This window comes from Chanodichthys erythropterus, chromosome 2, assembly GCF_024489055.1.
Source record: "Chanodichthys erythropterus isolate Z2021 chromosome 2, ASM2448905v1, whole genome shotgun sequence".
Lineage (NCBI taxonomy): Eukaryota > Metazoa > Chordata > Actinopteri > Cypriniformes > Xenocyprididae > Chanodichthys > Chanodichthys erythropterus.
In genome coordinates, this window is record NC_090222.1 from 13,215,001 (window position 1) to 13,237,604 (window position 22,604).

At 36.6% G+C, this 22,604-nt stretch overlaps 1 protein-coding gene across 5 annotated transcripts in view; it reads left to right on the forward strand.

Annotated features, from left to right (window-relative positions):
* The window catches only part of ncalda (neurocalcin delta a), a 72,628-nt gene that overhangs the window by 45,780 nt on the left and 4,244 nt on the right, over positions 1 to 22,604 (forward strand). For all 5 annotated transcript variants that reach the window (XM_067401332.1, XM_067401342.1, XM_067401322.1 and 2 more), the window contains 2 exons: positions 18,464 to 18,863; positions 21,605 to 21,710. In XM_067401332.1, coding sequence (XP_067257433.1) covers positions 18,486 to 18,863; positions 21,605 to 21,710 — 484 coding nt within the window. In that variant the 5' untranslated portion in view covers positions 18,464 to 18,485. The remainder of the gene's footprint in view (positions 1 to 18,463; positions 18,864 to 21,604; positions 21,711 to 22,604) is intronic.

The window sequence follows — 22,604 nt, forward strand, 5'->3', positions numbered from 1 at the left end:
AAGCAGCAACAGTGTGGACATCAAAGATCAACCTCTATTCATCAAGAGCTTAATTAGATGAATTTCTCTGTCATTAGCAAATTACCACCCAGATCGAGGGCCTTATTTTTTTTGAAGATCTGCTTTCAACCTGCCGATATAAATGTTTGTGGCCATTATACAATGTTTCATGACGGGAAAACAGGATTTTGTTTTTCACCAGTGCCCTAGTGTTATTTTGGTATCCTTTAGGTATTATATTTAGTATAATTTATATTTATATATTGTTATAGTATTTATTCATATTTTGAATTAGCTTTTACTTAAGATGTTCATGTATCATTTTTATTTTTTATTTTAAATATTTCTTTTTATCTTTTTATTTTTCTTTTTTTTCAGTGTTCGTAATTGTAGTACTTCAACATTTCTAATGTAAAGGGATAGTTCACCCAAAAATAAACTATCCCATGATTTACTAACCCTCAAGCCATCCTATGTGTATATGACTTTTTTCAGATGAAAACAATCGCAGATATTGCAGCTATTAAAGCTTCAACTCTTCTGGGAGGCCTTCCACAAGGTTTAGGAGTGTGTTAATGGGAATTTTTGACCATTCCTCTAGAAGCGCATTTATGAAGTCAGTCACTGATGTTGGGCGAGAAGGCCTGGCTCACAGTCTCCGCTCTAATTCATCCCAAAGGTGTTCTATCGGATTGAGGTCAGGACTCTGTGCAGGCCAGTCAAGTTCCCCCACACCAAACTTGATCATCCATGTCTTTATGGACCTTGTTTTGTGCACTGGTGCACAGTCACAGGGGTGATAGCGTTCCGGCACCACGCCGGATTTCCGGCGTAGGCTACTGTGGCTGCGAAAAAAAAAAAAAAAATGATCTGGTTATATTGGTCTACTGCGGCGTTTTAGTGCCATGTTAAAAAAATAATAAAAAAAAATAATAATAATAATAATAATAATAATAATAATAAAGATTGTCTAATGTTTATTTGATGTCTGTTTTTAAAAGCATGGAAGAGAATATGTGCTGTTCTGTTAGACATCGTTTCAGCTATTAAAATAGTTCCGTTTTGTATGTATGGCAGTGATTTTCGTTTCTGTTTTTATTAAGTTGTAATGGGAAGATTTTTTATTCGTCAGATATAAGGTATAGGCGCATATCCATTGGTTTGTGCGGAGAGTGGAAGCTTGCACAATGCAATACAGAGGCGCCAGAGCCGTCACTTGCACTTTTTTTATCCAGTGGAAACGAATTATCCTCAAAACAATACATGCCTTACCGACATCAAATACATAGATGGAGAGATTTAAATTATTGCTTAACGAAATAAAACAAATCAAACCAAAAACTCTTTCAATATATCTGTAAAGATGCATTTCTCGCGTCAAAGTGGAGATTTCTATTAAGGATCTTGCGTCACTGATTTAGAATACATTCATAAATAATTCAAATATCCCCTTACCCTCCGACACATTCATTGTTATGTACAAGGAATACAAGTTGATGTAGAGTAATATAAATTTAAAATACATCGTTTTAATAAATACAAATCAGCAAAACTGTTTCAAGTGATAGGCATTATTCAATTAAAAGTATCAATGAATAAAACATTATGTTGACCAGGTGGATTATTCATTGAAATCATGGAGAATGACATTTAGTTTTATTTTCATCATGAATGACAGCGCACCGTGTATTTACAGACAAACGAAATCTGCAGAAGTCTCTTTACTGCGGAACTGAACTTAATAAAACCGAAACGAAATCAATGTGTCATACATACAAAACGGAACTGTTTTAATAGCTGAAACGATATCTAAACGTTTTGCTATGTTCTGTCTATGCAAACAGAACAGCAGTAGGCTACATAGGCTAATAAATCAAGCGCGTCATCGTCACAACCATAGCCTTGTTTCCGCACGGAATAAAGTATTTTATTCTCGGAACATTTCGACTTTATTCTCCGACTTTATTTTTATTATTAATATTATTATTATTTTTTGCAGAGGTTAGATATTTCGACTTTATTCTCTGAATATTCCGACTTTAATCTCGGAGTTTCGACTTTAATCTCGGAAACTTAGATTTTTTTTATTAAATATTTTTTTTATGTCGTCGTATTGATCTGTCATTTAGATCTGAGATGCGCAGGTCAGAGAGCAGCTTTAACGCTCAACGACTCATGAGCCAATCAGAAGTAGTTAAGGGGCGGGCCTCGTGTCTTTGTCAAATAGATTGATACAGGTTAAGGCAATGCTCCATGCGCGAAGATGTTTACAATTGTGTCTCATATTTCTCAACTCAAAACGTAAGTCATGGCTATGTTTATGAAGCCAGGGGAAGACATTAAAGACATTGATAAAAGCATAAAGAATAAATGGCGCTGGGCTTGGATTGAGGATGTGGGTAGCGACGGAAAGCCCTATTATTGCCACTTACTGACCTGTCTTGGTATGACTGTAGCATCTGCAGCATTTACTTACAGTGATTGTACTAAGATGGGCTATTAAGGTCAATGTAGGCACTGAACATATTGAGAAGAAAATGCTGTGTTTTCTTGAATAATACTGAGGGCATAATGCAAATATGAAAATATCTAAAAAAAGGGCCACTTGTCAATAATGATGATCAGGGTTATACATACTTAGGCTGTTTATATATTTGGGCCCAGGGGCCAACAAGTTGTGTTAAAAGTGCGTCGCATACATAGTACCCTCTCGGGGGGCAAGGAAAAAAAGTTCAGGCTCAGGAATTTTTTTCACTATCAGCCCTGCAGTCATATTGAAACAGGAAGGGACCATCCCCAAACTGTTCCCACAATGTTGGGAGCATGAAATTGTCCTAAATGTCTTGGTATGCTGAAGCATTAAGAGTTCTTTTCACTGGAATTAAGGGGCCAAGCCCAACCCCTGTAAAACAACCCCACACCATAATCCCCCTCCACCAAACTTTACACTTGGCACAATGCAGTCAGGCAAGTACCGTTCTCCTGGCAACCGCCAAACCCAGACTCGTCCATTGGACTACCAGACAGAGAAGACATAATCCTCCCTGGAGGATTCGTCACTCCAGAGAACACGTCTCCACTGCCCTAGAGTCCAGTGGCGGCGAGCTTTACATCACTGCATTCGACGCTTTGCATTGCACTTGATGTAAGGCTTGGATGCAGCTGCTCGGCCATGGAAACCCATTCCATGAAGCTCTCTACACACTGTTCTTGAGCTAATCTGAAGACCGCATGAAGTTTGGAGGTCTGTAGCTATTGACTCTACAGAAATTTGGCAACTTTTGCGCACTGTGCGCCTCAGCATGCGCTGACCCCGCTCTGTAATTTTATGTGATTTTTGTTCCCAATTGCTTCCACTTTGAAACCACTAACAGTTGACTGTGGAATATTTAGTAGTGAGGAAATTTCACGAATGGACTTATTGCACAGGTGACAACCTATCATGGGACCACACTTGAATTCACTGAGCTTCTGAGAGCGACCCATTCTTTCACAAATGTTTGTAGAAGCAGTCTAGGTGCTTGATTTTATACACCTGTGGCCATGGAAGTGATTGGAACACCTGAATTCAATGATTTGGAGTGGTGTCCCAATACTTTTGGCAATATAGGTATGTTTGTCTTTTCTTGGCTAATTAACTTTACCAAATCCTAACACACTCTTGTCAGCTAAGATCCAGATAAGATGTGGTTATTCTCTGCTGTAGAAGTGATAGGTTCAGGTGTAATAAGATAAAGCAACAAGCTGCCTGAAATGTTTTTTTTTTTTTTACATTTGCTTGCACTGGATCACAAACAAACGGTCAGAAATTCAATAGTTTCCCTGTGCAACACTTTCATTGTACCATTAGTCTCTTCTCTCCTGAAATCGCAGTTTTATAAGGAAATCCATTTGTGGCAGCAGTGTTCCGTCTAGAGATGCAAACATCTGTAGTCTCATTGATTTATTGTTTTCTCTCTGCTAACCAATGCTGCATGGAGTGTCTGTTTCCATAGCAACATGGCAAGAGGTCACAGAGTTTCATTATTGTACATGATGACAGCATTGCTAACTGCGTTGTAATTAAGCCCCAGTCTGTCCTCTTTGTTTAAATTTGATGTTCAGTTTAATCAGGAGGATTAATGTTGGATGCTAATAAATGCCTGTCAGCCATGACACCTCTTAGCTGAAAACTAATTCTTAGCACTTTACATATTAAATATAAAAAGATGTGAATGTAGCTCATAGCTAATACAGTGTGACCTCAGCATCTACTTTCCTTATAAGTTTGCAGTTAAACCCCCTTTCAGCAGCAGTCAGTTCTCACCGCAGTTTAGAAAAATGCTACAGAAGTGGGCGTGGTTAAGCTGCAGAGTAGAGAGGGATGAGGCAACAGCCTCTGATTCAGACAGTTTTATTTTGCTCTCGTATTAAAAAAGTAAATTACTATTGCATACAACACAATACACATGGGATTTACTATAATTTAATACACAAATAAATGCGCAGCCATTCGCATTTTGTTCTCTGCATCAAATACGAACACGCTGTTGCATCTTTGATAACTTATTTTGTGGCATTTTTATAAGCCATATGATCGGTTAAAGAGCCCTAAAGACCAGTTACACTCAGAGTGTGGATGAATCGCGTTTCTTTCGGAGACACAGATATTGAAGAGAATTTGTGTGATGCAGAAACTCTTACAAAGCTTAAGCAAACACTCGTTTTTGATCCATTAATGCATCTCTAGCTTGTATGCAATCTCACTGTTTCCAGCACCTGTCAGAGGATGAATAAGGCCGAAGTCCACTTTTCTCCAGTTCTCATAGCTCTCTCATGCTTGCTTCACACAAACAGTTTTGATGTGTCGGTATTTGATGGCCAACAACTGCCCAGCTTGTGACGTGGACACGGTGTAGATTTTAAACCCGGAAGACAAAAATATCAGAAAAAAACTCAAAATTAACCACTAAATCAAACAGATGCTAACATTTGTATTCAATGATGTTCAATGCACATACCTTTCTTAAAATCTCAGAAAATTTAGTTTAGGGTTTCATGGCCCTTTAAAGATAGTTAAAAAACGTATAGCACTATAAATATTAATTTGGAGACATATAATCGACCGTTTCAGTCTTCAACTCAAGGGCTTCTTGTTTGGGCTCCATGTTCTGAACTCTCTCATGTGACTGTGTTGTTCTGTGTTTACCGCTAATGGCCTCTATCATTAGACTGAATGGCCAGGTTCCTGGGCAGACATGCAGTGATTCAATAGGGAATTTGGTTCCTGTCTGTTTTTATATGTAGTTAAACAACAATTTGGTTGTTCTGAATCTATTCTCCTCTGGTTCCAGGCTTTCTATTTGCTTTTAATCTTGTTCTTTGTTCAATGTTAAAATAGCATGAAGTACAAATATTATTAGTCAAACAAAAAAAAGGTGTGCCTGGGTTTTGCCTTATGGGGTTAATGATATATTTTACAAAGCATCATTTGTTCCATGACACAAACGTCAGTACCAAACCTTAATTTCTAGTTTGAGTTACTGAATACTGTGAAATTCATATAATATTCATATATTTATATATTCATATAATATAAAAAATTTAAGAGCAATAAAACTGCCATTTGTCATCTCTACAGTATTCACTACCATTCAAAATGTTGGGGTCGGCAGGATTTTTTAAATATTTTTTAATTTATTTTCTTTCTTTTTTCTTTTTTTTAATAGAAATACAGTAAAAACCGTAATATTGTGAAATTATTATAAAATTAATTTAAAATAACTTTTCTGATGGAAATTTTAAAAAAAAACGTCTTCAGTGTCACATGATCCTTCAGAAATCATTCTAATGTGCTGATTTGCTGCTTAAGAAACATTTGTTATCAAATTTGAAAATGGTTGTGCAGTTTAATATTTTTGTGGAAACTGTGATACTTTTTTTTCAGGGTTCTTTGTAAGAAAAACAAAAAACATTTGAGACAGTAATTTATTCTTAATTTTATGTACGGTCAATTTAATGTATCCTTGCTGAATAAACGCAGCATGTTTCAGTCGCAAGTGTTTGAAACCTTGACAGAATGTTAAAGATCTCTGGCTAATTTTTGGTATTTTTAAATCATTGTCATCAGCAGATACATTTTCCCATTTAGTCAGTTAGTTTCACAAGCCTGACTTTTGACCGCACCAAGAACTGCCAGCTTGGATGTGAAGGAGCATGCAAAATAGTTAACCAATATTTGTTGTTACATGTCATTGTTGCAAGCCAACTTATTAATTGATATCACAAAGTCTCATTTAAAATAGAATGGCATTTGTCAGAGCCATGGCACAGCAGACACAATTTCCTTTCACTACTTTGTCTAATGTTAAAAAGGCGAATAGCAATAAGGATTATATCATATACCGTCTGAATTATTGCATTTTCTCTTTTTATTAATGATTTTAACAATATCTTTGTGTCAACATTACAGAAGCAAGGAAGAGCTACTCTATCTCTACAACACAATCTTCTTGTTTATGCTTTAAGTCACATATTGTGTCAGTGTTGTCAGTAGCATTGTTACCGTCATATAGAAAAGATGCATTTAGTACAGGTTAGCATTAAGTACTCGAAAACCATACTTGAGTAAAAGTATAGATATCTTGCCAGAAAATGACTTTGGTAGAAGTTAACGTTGCTGTTTAGAATGTTACTTGAGTAAAAGTTTTAAAGTATGTGATATTTTTTGTACTTAATGAAAAGTATTTTTTTGATATTAAATGTACTTAAGTATTGAAAGTAAAAGTACAAGTAAATGTAAAATACAAAAGGAGCAAAAAAAAAAATATTAAAAATTGTTCTATACACAGTTTGAGCAGCAAGATTGTGTTCAGTTTTAACTCTTACATTTTGTTTCTTTAAATTGGCTAAAGGTTTATTGTAATTTTATACATAAAAAATACTAATATATTAATTATACATTGATGATTTGTTCATGTTAATTTATAGTGCATTATAACTAATGCAAGAGACAACTTTAAAATGTTAAAATGTAAATGATGAAATCAAAAATTAACAATACTTTTATTAACCTTAACCAATGTTACAAATGTACTCTTATTGTAAAATGTTACTATTTCATATAAATCCAAACAGTCATTCTTAAAAATTACCATCTTTACACACAAAGGCATAGCATGGGTCTATTATATGTGTACTTTCACACATTATTTGGCTCTATTTTAGAAAAATTGATGATTATCTAATCAAAATATGTTACAGTGCCGATAAAAACTGAAATTGAATAGGCTACATTTCTGATTTGTTATACTTCTGTAGTTGTATGATGAGAATACAGTTTAAATATGCAACTTTGCCGGATAATGAATGCATAACAGCGAACAAATAGTTATAAACTAATGCAAATGAATGGTAACAATCTTGACATTAAACAGTTGGTGGTTTTTTTTTTTGTTTTTTTTGTCACATTGTTTTAACCGCTTGAGGTTACTACTAATGTCAGCCTCGACGACAAACACCTCGAACTGTTCTCCACTAATCCAGCATCTAGTCAACAAACTAAATACTTTATAGTAATATGAAAACATGTACTGTAGTGTACATTGTATAACATACCGTTTTGTTGTCCGTTTTAAATCGTTTTGAAGTGACCCGCTCTGTGCAGCGCGCAGCCTCACATCACGTGTCAAAAGAAACCATACGAGGCATCAGTGATAGTTTTTATTTCACCTCTAGAGGTCGCTCTCATAATGTCTAATAATCTATGCTCGTAATGACAGCGCACTCTTCTCAGCCGCTCCAGTAATCGACGCAACCCGGAAAATTAAATCAGCCGCGGTTGTGCGAGCACTTGTTTGCACATGCTTGCTTGCAGTCTGTTTTTCCGACTTTATTTTGTAGTAAGTAACGAAAATGCTTTGGGAAAATGTATCAGAGTAAAAGTATATAATTTATTTAGGAAATGTAGTGGAGTAAAAGTAAAAGTTGACAGAAATATAAAAACTCAAGTAAAGTACAGATTCTCCCAAAAAATATTTAAGTACTGTAACGAAGTATTATTACTTCATTACATTACACCACTGAGCATTGCCCTTAGAATTCAGTCATTTTTAACACCGAATCTAATGGAAAGGAACAAGGATACAGTCACAACCTGATTGGACAGCTTTTATTGCATATTTTGTAACAGAATTTACTGAACATCCAAAATAATGCTAAATGCGCTCATTTCTTGCGTGTACATATAGTGGTATTTTTTATTTATTTTTTTACCAGCTTAAGAGCATCTGAGAGCTTATAAAATGTGTAAATGAATCAAAACAGTGCCAGGAATTCCTCTATTACACACACAAACAAAGATCTGCTGCAAATAGATGGCCATTCCGACCCATTTACGCTTGTAACCCAAATCCTTTTAAATTCATACTAGGAAGAGCTGTGATTCATGTTCAGAGTTTTTTTTTTTTTTTTTTTTTTTAAATCAGTTTGTCTGAAATTGGCATAGAGAATCTAAAGAAACTGATGGATTGAAGATTTAAAATCATTTCAATGGTTGACAAAACAGCTGTTTCAGCACTACTAGCTTATATACTAGTAGCCTAATGACTCTAAATGAGAGAATTTATAAAGCATAATCAGACACAGGCACTGGATTTAAAAATTATAATGATTATAATGTTCAGTAAAAGTTCATAACTCAATGCTCAGTCTTGCATTCATACAGAAGGCTGTCTGGCAAGGGGATGGCAATTTTTCCAGAATCAAAGCCCAGTGTGAATGTAGCCCTTTTTTAGACTGCACCTGTTCCATGATGAAATTGATACGACATTTGCCTGATTATTCTTTGGTCTGTTTCTGTGAGCTTTAGGGGATTTTGTTTAGTTTTTTTAATTTTCAGTTTCAAGTTTTATGAAAGACAATGAAAGGTTTTTTCCTACATTACACCAAACAGTTAAGACGTAGTGTACTTGTGTGGGTCATTCAGAAAAGCAGTTTTAGATCTACAAGTGTTAAGTTTGAAGAGCTACACTCCAATTCTAATCAAACAGTGAGTACCATCTCCTCTTCTGCCCTATCCTTCACCCCTCAGTTCTAGTGAACGATTCATTCAACTCATTTAAAAGTATTTACATTTTACACTGTCTATTGTTTTGTGTGTGCGCATGTGTCTGCCTAGAACATTAGTGAGACAGTTGTCTGATTAGTCCAAAGATCCATGACCCAACTGAGAAACGGGAGTCACTTCCTGCATATAGACGCATCAGAAGTCACGTAACAGCTGATGTTCTCCAGACCTTCCGGCCTGAATGTAGGCTCTACATCTGGGGACTGTGAATGACCTGTTTCATGGACACATTTTTCATTTTTGTTTAGCCATTTTTATTGATTGCTAGACTTTTATGTCTAGATATGTTTTGTCCTTTTTAGATTTATCAGAATGTTTTTGTTGGTTTTGTTTTAGCATGTCTTTATTTATGTTCTGGCTCCTTTGATACTAAATCCTGAAATGTGTAATTAACTATTGCAACTTTTATAAAGGAAAAACCTGAAGTACCTGAAGGTGCAAGTCTTAAATATTATTATAATTTGTCTCCCAAATGGCCAGATCTCAATATCAAGCCTTTAGAAGCAGTTTGAGTACAGAGAAAGTGTCCTAGTGTTTATGATTGTTTGTTTTTGTGGATATTATCATTCTGCAGAAAGGAAACATCTCTAGGGATCCATGTTTGCATGATAAAAGGTGTCTTGTCTTGTAAAATCAACTCATATTCCCAGGAGGTTATGTAATTTGTTTTCTGGTACTGTTATGGAGCCCCACAGCTAAATCTTTAGATGATGATGCAGCTGCTAATATGCAAAATGGATTACTGATTACGCTATGGTGTTATAGTTTGGCTTTGTGTATCTTCTGTTGTTGGATGTAATTGGTCTGTATGGATTAGGGTGAAAAGATTTATCGTCAAAAGTTACTGCAGTGTTTAATTGTTGCTAAGATTTTGTCATATGTACTGAATAATGAGGAATAGGGATGTGCCCAAAGCCTAATTCCGAATTTGGATAGGCACAGAAAATGAATGAGACATTCTATGGAGTCCCTAAAGCAGGGATGTCCAAACTTTTTTAAAAGGGGGCCAGATTTGATGATGTGGACACATCTGGGGACCGGTTCCTTTTCTATTTCATATTTAGGATAGGACACAGATGTAAATTTAATTCACAATATCTGTAAAACTTTTAATAACCTCATTTTTAAAGGGTCAAATTTACATAGCCTATTATTACAGAGTTAGAACTCTATTCTTATTTAAATTAAAATTAGATCACCACAGGAAAAAACACACATGGCACCTCACTACATGGTAAAAAGTAAAAAATATTGTTTCTATATCTAGAATGGCTTTATGGTATTTAGTCTTTAAACACATAATATACGAATGTTCAAAACTGTAAGTTTGACAAAAAAAAAAAAAACTGGCCTTTATTACTCATACGTCATTACTAATATGTCAACATTAAAAATGTAATAAAACGAGAGATTAACTTACATTTCTGACAAAATGCCACAGTTACAGTTAGTGTTACCACAGTAAATCCATGATAAATGTTGAATTGTTGGTTGAAAAGTATTCTAACTGGATCGGCTCAATGTTCATAGTGTTGTTGCACTATTTCAACTGGCTTTAAACTCAGTTAAATCACAGACAGATTTGCAGCTTGTACCTGAGACCTCTAACTAGGGCTGCACGATATATCGCATGAGATTGTCACGCGCATTTCGTCAGTAAAGCCGGTTCCCTGATTACTGCTAAATCACCATCACCTGCTTTCAAATGGAGCGGCATTTAATAGACAGAACCGTCGATTAGGGATGCACCGATCCGATATTCAGATCGGTATCGGCACCGATACTGCCATTTTTGCCGGATCGGGTATCGGCCGGACGGGACCGATCCAAAATCTGATATGTGTGTGTACTATTGTGTTATTGTTAAGCTCTACAAAAGGCACAAAAACATTAAAAAGCACCATAAAGTTTCTGTGCACTATATTCCAAGTGTTCTAAAGCCATTCCGTAGTTTAATTTGAGGTACAGGTAAAATATTTTAGTTGTTAAATTAAAGTTCACGTAAATGCCTCCCTCCGCTGCGGCTGTCAGTCATTCTCCATTCAGCATTCAGACTGCGTGTCGCATTCGGTTATGACAGTCAACACAATGAAACTCTCTCCAAGATGAATCAATGTTTCTATTATACTTAATCAAGATACCGGTAATACAATAAGCATCAATATATCTTCACTTTGTGCTTTGAACTTTTCACTGCGGAGCGCTGCCGCTGCGCGCTGATTCCATGGTGCTTCAAGCACATCATTCTGCACACGGGATGCGCATAAAAGCGCTTTGTGCCGCTCATGGGAGCCGTTCATATTATAACACTTTTGTGCAATGAAAGATTGTTCAATAGCCTTTTTTTTTTTTTTGGTCTGTCCTATCTATCATATGTTGCTGCATCATTTTAATTTTTATATTTTAATTATAAGACATTTAATAGCTTCTGATTTCGTCCACATTTTCATATGTATTCACAAACGTGTAAGATAAAAGCTATGCAGTTATTTATATTATGAAAAGAAAGTATTATGAAAAGTTAAAGTCTGCGTCACTTTTCAGTTTTCATCTTATATCTCATCTCAACAGTTTTTGAGGATCGTGAGTGAACGCGATCATCTCTTCTTCTTTACTACTTTACAGCAGGAAATAAACATGAATGAAAATCAAAAAATGTTGAACGTTGCAGTAGCTTACCGAAATCTATCTATCACGTCAGTTCAATCAGTGTTGTAAACAATGTCACGTAGGAAAAGCCATTCATTGACCATAAACTTATAGTCAGCAGCAAGAAAAATAAAACAAACTATTTAAAACAAAACGGATTAGAAACTGTAATTATGAAAGCATAAGTATTATAATATAATATGTAATAAAATGGACAAACTGGGTGCGTGTAATCAAACGCAACGTTTTCATTTTGTTCTGGAGACAGAACTCGCGCTCACACTGGAGCACACTCGCCACCTACTGGACAGGGGTGGGAATTACAGTTACAAGCTACATCAGCCTCAGTAATCTATCAAAATGACGGACAGGCTGCAGATTTTTTTCGTCACTGCTAAAAAAAAATTCCATCAATGATGGAAAATTAACGGTTAAACCTACCTTTGAGATTATATATAATATACACGCCACACTACCGCCGGTGACACTCCACGACCGCGGTGGCGCGGTTGTCATGCCGACCGTCACAGCCCTAAGTGAGGCATACAGTTTATTAAGTAATTTAGCGCTTTTCTTATTACTTGAAGATCGGATCGGGATCGGCCGATACTGAATCCCAGGTATCGGGATCGGTATCGGAAGTGAAAAAGGCGGATCGGTGCATCCTTACCGTCGATCACTGAAAAGCCACGCAATATCTCGTTCATATCGCAGATGAATCGCCTTCGATAATGAACGCGATATTGCGTGGCTTTTCAGTGATCTACGGCTCTGTCTATTAAATGCCGCTCCATTTGAAAGCAGGTGATGGTGATTTAGCGTAATCAGGGAGCCGGCTTTACTGATGAAATGCGTGTGACAATCTCATGCGATATATCGTGCAGCCCTAACTCTAACGTTAACCCAAACCCAAACACTTCTCACTGGCTGTTCAGTGGTTGTGTGATTGAGACACCCAGCAAGTAAACACATTTGTGAGCTTGCGAGTCGCACGCTGTGCAGTACAGACAAGTAGCAGTTTCGTTCCGTTTTTGGTGCGTTAATGTTTCCCTGGCCTAAAATCTAGTACTGCTACCTTGTGCTGACTTTGTGAAACTGCACAATTTTTAAATGATGCATGGCAGGCCACATATAATAGATTTTAATAGACAAGCTGCGGGCCGTTTGAAATTCATCCCTGGGTCGCATTTGGCCATAGTTTGGACACCCCTGCCCTAAAGGGACATTGTTAGGCTTGCTACGATAGTCTGTTACATTACAGTACATTAGATTTCACTTATCACGTGAAGATAGTAATGTCGGTGAATTTGATGCGCAACAGATCCTGAGCGTCATTGATAAATATCTTCTCTCGTAAAATGAGTGGTCATTACTGCTGCTTCGGGCACATCCCAAATGAGGAGGCAGAACACATTTCTCTGAATTAGGACATTGAAAGCCAGTGATACCATGACTATTTCGGTGACCGACTTGAATGGGTATTGGTGAAAAATTAGGTTTGTGCCCCGTTCTCTCACACAGGGATTTCAGCACTGCAGGCCACCACACAAATCTGTTTTGACACGTTTTTTGTGTGTGTGTGTCCCGTCCATTGTCATTCGCAATTTCAGAATCAATCCCACATATGGTTGTCACTCCTGAAACTTTGCAGTGTACTTGGCAGCATGCAAAAATAACACTTATTTTTCAAGTTATAAATGGATTATATATAGAAAGCGAGTGCAGAGAGTGCTCTCTTTATAATAAATGAAGCTGAAATAACTTCAGTTCAGCCTCAGCACAAGCTCACTGACTGAGTGAAAACTCCCATTATAATAAAAAAATCTGTCTGTACTGCACAGTGAATCTCTTATTTACATTGTTTATAACAAAATTATTTGCGAGCATGCGGAGCTCACGCTGAACAAACTCTGGTGTATTTAGCAGGTTCTGACTAACTTAAATGCCTCTGATTGGCCATTGCATTCACACACTCAACAAACATGTTGTGATTGAAGAGAAGTTTGTTATAGCCAGTGTTGCCTACATTATGTTACAGTATCTTACAGAAAGACATAGATCGCAATCACATGTGCTCCAGTGCCTTGATTTTTGTTGGTAGCCATTATATTATGTTGCTATTAGGGCTGAACAATATTGTGTTTTAACATCGACATCGCGATGTGCGCGTGAGCGATAGTCACATCGCCGGAACATGCGATGTGAAGGGTAGTAGCCCATGGTGTATTAAGAGAACGGTAGCACCAGGGTAGCACACAGTAAACACGAGTTTGTTGTATGGCTTGTTGCTGGGGTGACATGCACGTTCCGCGTGCCTGCACAGTGATTGGTTCGCTGTGCTGCTGCTCATCGCTCACAGCCAACATTCACTGCTAAAAATGCGCGACGAAGAGGATCCGCCGCAAAAAAATGATTTCGTACCAAAAAGAAAGTCGAAATCATCTATTTGGGACTATTTCGGCTACAAAAAGGAGGATGTTGACCAAAAAGAGGTACTTTGCATGGAGTGTCATAAAGTTGTGGCCACAAAACAAGGAAACACCACCAATTTGTCTGATCACTTAAAACGGCATCACAAAGCTCTTTACGACGAATACAAAGTCAAATCTGGATGTCAACCAAAACAAACAAATATTTGTGATGCCTTTGCCAGTGTGACACCTTACCAGAAAGGCTCTCAACGACAGAAAGAAATAACAGACGTTTCATATCGCTAAAGATAGTAGTGGCAACATCGTCACTTGCCAACGAACCTGTCTCAAGCCTGCAAAGGTTGATAGACTTGTGTTCTTAGCTAAAAACCTTGAGTAAGCAAAGCATACAGCATACATAAGCATGCATGGTCATGATCATGCTAAAGAATACTCAGTTTAGAAGTTTTATTTCATTTTGTTTAGCCATGATTGATGATGACCAACACTGTTTTACTTTGGCACTTTTGCTAAGAAAAGTTGACTTAAGCATTTTGGTTCACAATCTCTTGTTTTTAAGTTGTTTTATAAAAAATATATTTATTTTAAGTTATGTTATGAACCAATCAGGGGGGTTGGTGTTGTAAAGCTGCTGTTTAAATGTGTTCGGCTTTACTGTTTACAGGAATATGTTCTCTAATCTGTTTAGAAGATTTAATACAAAATATATATAGTTTTATTTCATTTTGTTTATTTCATATGTTTAGCCATGATTATGATGACCAACACTGTTTTACTTTGGCACTTTGGCTAAGAAAAGTTGACTTAAAAGATTGTGAACCAAAATGCTTAAGTTTTAAGTTATATTGTTGTAAACCAATCAGGGGGTTTGGTGTAAAGCTGCTGTTTTACTTAAAAAAAAAATGTTCTGCTTTTGTGTTTACAGAAATGTTCTAATTTTGGAATAAAATATTAAGTGACCTTTTTGTCACTTGTAATGAAGCTTTCTTATTAGTGAAATTATTAATATCATGGAATGGTAATTATTGACTTTAGCCTGGATTGATGGCTCTCAATATCGCAATATATATCTTTGGGAAAAAAATATCGCAATGTCATTTTTTTTCCAATATCGTGCAGCCCTAGTTGCGATTCATTGTCATAGTTAACCTTCTTAACTTGCATGACTGGACACGCTTGACAGTCACTAATGTTACTGGAAATCACAAGCTCTCATTGAAAATTGCATCATAAAGTGCCATTTTATGGCTTTATTAGGGCCCGAGCACCGACGTTGTGAGGACCCTATTGGAATTGCTCAGCCAATTATTCTTCTTCTCCAAAATTAATCGCATTTTTGAGGGCCTAAACGTTCTCAAAGACTCATGAAACTTTGCACACACGTCAGAAGTGGTGAAAATTTACGTCTGATATGGGTTTCAGAATTAAGTGTGGCAAAATGGCTCGATAGCGCCACCTAAAAAATTTCAACGAAGTGCCCCTGACACTACGTTTCACGTACAGGTATGAAATTTGGTACACACATCTAACAGCCCAATACCTACAAAAAAATCTCTTGGAGTGAAATCTGAAAACCAACAGGAAGTCAGATATTTTGAATTTTCTTTGCAAAATTTGTGCAGTTTTTGCCATTTCCAGACGTTGTACTTTAACGAACTCCTCCTAGAGCTGTAATCAGATCAACATCATATTTGGTCAGTCTAATCTAAAGGCCTTTGAGACATTAAATTGCGAAGATCTAGAGTTTTCGCTGAAGGGCGTGTCCGTGGTGGCCTGGCAAAGTTCGATGTTTCGCCATGAAACAGGAAGTTGTTGTAACTCGGGCATACAATGTCTGATCTGCCCCAAACTTCACATGTTTTATTAGAGTCCTGACCTGAAGACATCTTCATAACAATATTCAGTTACAGTCATAGCGCCACCTGGGGGCAACAGGAAATTACATGTTTTACACTGTGATTAACTCCTCAGAGAGATTAAACCAAAAGCACATCATATATAGTCAGTCTAATCTTAAGGCCTTTGAGATGTTAAATATTATTGTTAAATTTTCGTTGAAGGGCGTGTCCGTGGCGGACTGACAAAGTCTGATGTTTCGCCATGAAAGAGGAAGCTGTTGTAACTCAGGTATACTATGTCTGATCTGCCCCAAACTTCACATGAGTGGTAAAAGTCCTGGCCTAAAGACATCTATATGACAATATTCAGTTAGCTATAGCACCACCTGTTGGCAGCAGGAAGTGTGGCACTTTTACATGATTTTGCCATAATTCTCCTGTATTTACTCGCTTACATGCATGTTACCCACTGTTTGCTGTTTTCCTGAGGCCAACGGGTGGCGGTGAGCCTGGGTGCGAGGGCCATTTCATTGCTGCTTGCAGCTTTAATTTCATCTGTCGCTTTATTTGTTTTCTTAGCTGATGTCTAGAAGTGTTAGGTTTGAGAGCTGGTTGGCTGGCAGTACAGTCTAGCAACATCCAAAGATGGTCTCTGATTAGCCAAGTCTTTCGTCTTATCAAGATGTATTTGATTGACGAGGGCAAGTCTCTTCATGGAATAAATATGCAATCAGATCCATTGTATGTATATTCAGACTGAAAACCACATAGATATAGCTCAAAAATTATCTTCATGGGTATAGCTTACAATCTTAAAAATAAAGGTTCCTTATTGGCATTGATGGTTCCATGCAGAATCTTTACTGCCCATGGAACCTTTCCATTGCACAAAAGGCTCTTTGTAGTGCAAAAAAAAGCTTCTTTAGATATTTGAAATGTTCTTCACACTAGGAAAAAAAAAGGTTGTTTTTTGGCATCGCTGTGAAAACTGCATTTTAGAATCGAGGGGGGAAAACAATCGGTTCACTCTGAGCAGAATCAGTATTTTAACGTTTCTGTTCATGCGTTCCTTCTGTAACATTACCATTCAGAAAACGGTCATAGGCACAATACAGCCTGTGCATAGCACTTCATCTTTTATAGCACAAGATTTGGCCAAATATATTAAAGGGGTCCTGAACTGTGTAGTTTCATTGTTTTATAATGTTTCCTCGAGTGCACTTACAATGTTAGTATGCTTTTTACATTAAAAATTGGCATAATTTAGAAATAAAAGGCTTTTTTTTTTTCCTACCCTGATTTTAGCCCTCTTATCTGAACACTCTGTTTTAAGGGGTGTGTCTGCTGTGAGACTTCAGTATAAACACCCACTGCTGTGATTGGCTAACATCTTTCCATTTGAAATACCCAAGTATTACTCTCTTAAACTTTTTAGCATGTTTTTACTATTACAGCTCTCAAGGTTAACTAATCATGAAAAGTGCTGCATTACATTTAGATCTATGGCATTATATTGAGATCATAGCATGAAATGTTGCAGAGATGAACATTGTAGCTGATCACAGACATGTAGTTGAGTGCATGAAAGCAGTGATCTCATCATTGCAACTCAATTTCTGCATACTAACAAATGCTTTCATCGTCACTAACAGTGCGAACGCATTGTAAGTTAACTAAGAGATTTGTTGAATTAAACAGGAGTTTTGGCACGTGTCCAGAACTCAGTCACTGATAAACTTGCACTGTTTAATTGACAGCTCTACCAATTGTAAAGGGAGCATTCTTTGATCGCTTTCTTTATAAAATTTAATCACTATTTAAATAACATTATTTTTATCCTACCAAGAGAAACAATGTGAAGTTGACTGTTAAGTCACTGGATTGATTTACTGACACAGTCAAAGAACATCTGACTGAATCATTACATATCAGATCAGGCATTAGAATTAACACCGTTACTTACATGTTGTTGCATTACTGTCAAGTCCATATCATAAAAGTCTATTATAAAAGCCATTGCTATTGTGACTTACCTATGATGAGTTGACAGCTGAGCATGGGCATTTATTATTGGTTGACTGCCAAATTGAAATATTGAAAAGAACAATAAAACAATTTTATTAATAGGTTAATGGTAAATTCAAATAAGTGTTTCTGTTCAGAACGATTAAACTTGATTTCATTTTTGTTTGTTCCTGTTAATTTTGTTTGTTTTCCGTTTTTGTTTTCGTTTCTTGTACCGATTCAGAGCCCTGATCTAGGGTACTATATGAACAAAATTGAAATGTGGATGATGGCACTTCGTCAAAATAGGGCTGAAGGGATGATGGACATTTTACATGAAGGATCATAGCAGAATAGGGTACCACAATATGTAGAGTTGAATGTATAGAGCTTTCCATCTATGCTAATTTTCTCTTTTCCCTTTCTTTCACCAGCGCCGTCTCGTGAAACGAAAACATGGGGAAGCAGAACAGCAAGCTCCGCCCTGAAGTGATGCAGGACCTGTTGGAGAGCACGGACTTTACGGAGCATGAGATCCAGGAATGGTACAAAGGCTTTCTACGGGACTGTCCCAGTGGCAACCTGTCCATGGAGGAATTTAAGAAAATCTACGGAAACTTCTTTCCTTATGGAGACGCCTCAAAGTTTGCAGAGCACGTGTTCCGTACTTTTGACGCGAATGGCGATGGCACGATAGACTTTCGGGAGTTCATAATTGCATTGAGCGTCACGTCACGAGGGAAGCTGGAACAAAAGCTCAAGTGGGCGTTTAGCATGTATGATTTGGATGGAAACGGATACATCAGCAAGTCAGAGATGCTTGAGATTGTGCAGGTATGTCAGGCTAACTAAAGCTTTTAAGATTTTAATTTAATGTTGGCGCTCCTTAAATGTTTTTATCATCATCGCCATGACTGCTGCAGTCTGAAATAGAATCAGATACCGCTTAAGGAGACACAAAAGAGAACCCAACCGAGTCCTGCTATGCCCAATTTTCACATCGCATATGTTGTTATTTCTCACTTGCGGAATGTAGTGTGTTAGCAGCAAGGATAGCCGTGGTGTTAGACTGTCAGGAAGCTCCGTACTGTAAAGAAAGCCCAAGTCTTATTTCTGTATCTGATAAACAGGCTTTCATCAAAGTGCACTCCTTCACATGGTTATGTTTGCTGTCATTGCAGTTGGCATGATTTAATCTTTGCTTTTTTTGCTGCAAATTGTAAGCAACAAGTTATGGCTGGCTCAGATCTTGAGGCCCTGTTGAAATCAAACCAAGTTTGAAGACTTGTAACTTATGCATTATATTGTACCAGGATATTTTACTGTAACTTGAAAAAAAGGAAAATGTTATACCCACAAATAATATTATTAAAATAACATTAAAGGGATAGTTCACCCAAAAATGAAAATTATCCCATGATTTACTCTCCCGCAAGCCATTCTAGGTGTATATGACTATCTTCTTTCAGACGAACACAATCAAAGATATATTAAAAATATCCTGTCTCTTCCAAGCTTTATAATGATAGTGAATGGGTCCCAATATTTTGAAGCCCCAAAAAGTGCATCCATCCATCAGAAAAGTAATCCACACGGCTCTGGGGGGTTAATAAAGGCCTTCAAAAGTGAAGCAATGGGTTTTTCTTACAAAAACCCATCGCTTCACTTCAGAAGGCCTTTATTAACCCCCCGAAGCCATGTGGATTACTTTTCTGATGGATGGATGCACTTTTTGGGGCTTCAAAATATTGGGTCCCATTGGAAGTGCCAGGATATATTTTAATAAATCTCTGATTGTGTTTGTCTGAAAGAAGATGGTCATATACACCTAGGATGGCTTGAGAGTGAGTAAATCATGGGATAATTTTCATTTTTGGGTGAACTATCTCTTTAAAGGTTTAGTTGATACATTTCGTATAACTTGTGTATAAATTGAATTTACTTCTGTTTTGGTGGGTATAAAGGATGCGGTATGAGACCATCATCTTTCATGTCTTGATGGCTTTTTTTTTTTTTTTTTTTTTTTTGATGCATGGTTCACCACCTCGCCTGGAAGGCTGATGTAAATCTAATGATGTGCTGAATGTCTTCTCCTCTTTTAATGATGTATAGCCAGATAGTGTGTTAAAGAGGAGCACACTGACTACAGGTCTGTAATGGAGCCCATCTGTACAGGGAAGACTCGGTAACTTGAAGACCTGAAGCACTTTACAGCACATAAATTTCTTCCTCAGATGTTAAGGTTATGGGAAATTAAATGTATTGCAGATGGGAAAAAGACCTTTTAATAATTCATTCACCTCTCTTTCTGCTCAACAGCCATTGAAGATGAGAAAAAATGATACGTAGTGATGATAGTGACCATTAGTAGTAGGGATGTGCTATACTGCATATTTTAAAAATAAACTAGTCCTTGCACAATCAACACTAGGGATTTTGCGCGTGTGTGTGTGTGTGTGTGTGTGTGTGTGTGTGTGTGTGTGTGTGTGTGTGTGTGTGTGTGTGTGTGTGTGTGTGTGTGTGTGTGTGTGTGTGTGTGTGTGTGTGTGTGTGTGTGTGTGTGTGTGTGTGTGTGTGTGTGTGTGTGTGTGTGTGTGTGTGTGTGTGTGTGTGTGTGTGTGTGTGTGTGCTTCCGTGTGTGTGAAAAAAAATAAATAAATAATAATAATAATAATAATAAAACAATTCTTACTGACCCCAAACTTTTGAACGGTAGTGTATAATGTTACAGAAGCTTTGTATTTCAGATAAATGCTGTTCTTTTGAACTTTCTATTCATCAAGGAATCCTGAAAAATTGTACACAACTGTTTTCAACATTGATAATTATCATAAATGTTTCTTGAGCATCAAATCATCATATTAGAATGATTTCTGAAGGATAATGTGACACTGAAGACTGGAGTAACGATGCTGAAAATTCAGCTTTGCCATCACAGGAATATATTAACTTTTTCCTATTTCAATATATTTTAAAATGTATTTTAAATTGTATGAATATTTCACAATATTACTGTTTTTACTGTATTTTTAATTAAATAAATGCAGCCTTGATGAGCAGACGAAACTTCTTTTAAAAACATTAAAAATCTTACCGATCCCAAACTTTTGTATTTTTTATATATATACATTTTATATTACATTTGCAATGCATAAAAGATTTCTTTGTGGCTAATGGGATTTGTAAGGTTCTACTTTATAAAGCTACATTGAAGCAGGATTTATTTTTAAAAGTTCTATACAATTTTATTGTATTTCCTAAAGATCATAATACTGGACATGTTTCTAAATTATCTTTATGCATGCTACATTAGCTATCTATAGATTGTGTGTTTTGCTGCGGTCATGTGCTGGTATTCTCTGCCTCATCTCTAAGTGTATAGTCAGTACTGTTAGTGCACTAGGTCTTCTTCTGTCTTTCACCCTCTTATTCCTTCTGAAATTTCAGATTTTGCACACTTGTATTATGATAATGCTGATGTTTGTTAGAGTAGCATGTATATATGACATTACTGTATTTTGTAATGTGATATTATTTTTTGATGGAGGGAATCTCTTATGTGTTGTCTCCCACAGGCGATTTATAAGATGGTATCATCAGTGATGAAGATGCCAGAGGATGAGTCCACACCTGAGAAGAGAACAGAGAAGATCTTCAGACAAATGGACACCAACCGGGATGGTAAACCTTTTTTTCCCTTTATCATGAAACAGATTTGGCAGTGGTATAAGAAAGATGACATAATACGAGGTGGTCTTTGAGGGTTGAAATCATCGACCAAAACAGTGATAGCGCTTCTCCGATGGCACGTTTTGACTGTTCACATACTGAAATGTATCGTCAACATGCTTCTGTTTCAGTTTTGCTTAAAATGAATTAGTTTTGGCTTGACATTTTATATAGCAACATATTTTTTTTTCTTCTGTTCTGAATAATGTTACATTTAAAGGATTTATTGTGGAGTGAGGGGAACTTAAATATCCTATAGCTATGTTTGCAGTATTTATAATGTTTGAAAAACATTTTGCTTTATTTATTTATTTATTTACTTATTTATTATTTAGGCCTATCAGTATTTTACATTAATGTAATAATAAAATGCGACTTAATTTTTTTCCTCTCTCTCTCAAAAGCTCAATGTGTAGCATATTTTTTGACCATGCAGCAAAACATTTTCAAAATATCTTGAAAAATTTGTTTAACCGATAATATCGGTCAAAAAACGGTTAATTGGTTAAAGGGTTAGTTCACCCCAAAATGAAAATAATGTCATTTATTACTCACCCTCATGTCATTCTACACCCGTAAGACCTTCATTCATCTTCAGAACACAAATGAAGATGTTGTTGAAATCCGATGACTCAGTGAGGCCTGCATTGCCAGCAATGTAACTGCATCTCTTAAGATCCATAAAGGCACTAAAAACATATTTGAAACAGATCATGTGAGTTCAATGGTTCTATCTTAAGATTATAAAGAGATAAGTCCCGCACTTTTTGTGCACCAAAATAATGACTTTTCAACAACATCTATAGGGGCCGAGTTCAAAACACTGCTTCAGAGCTTTACGAATCA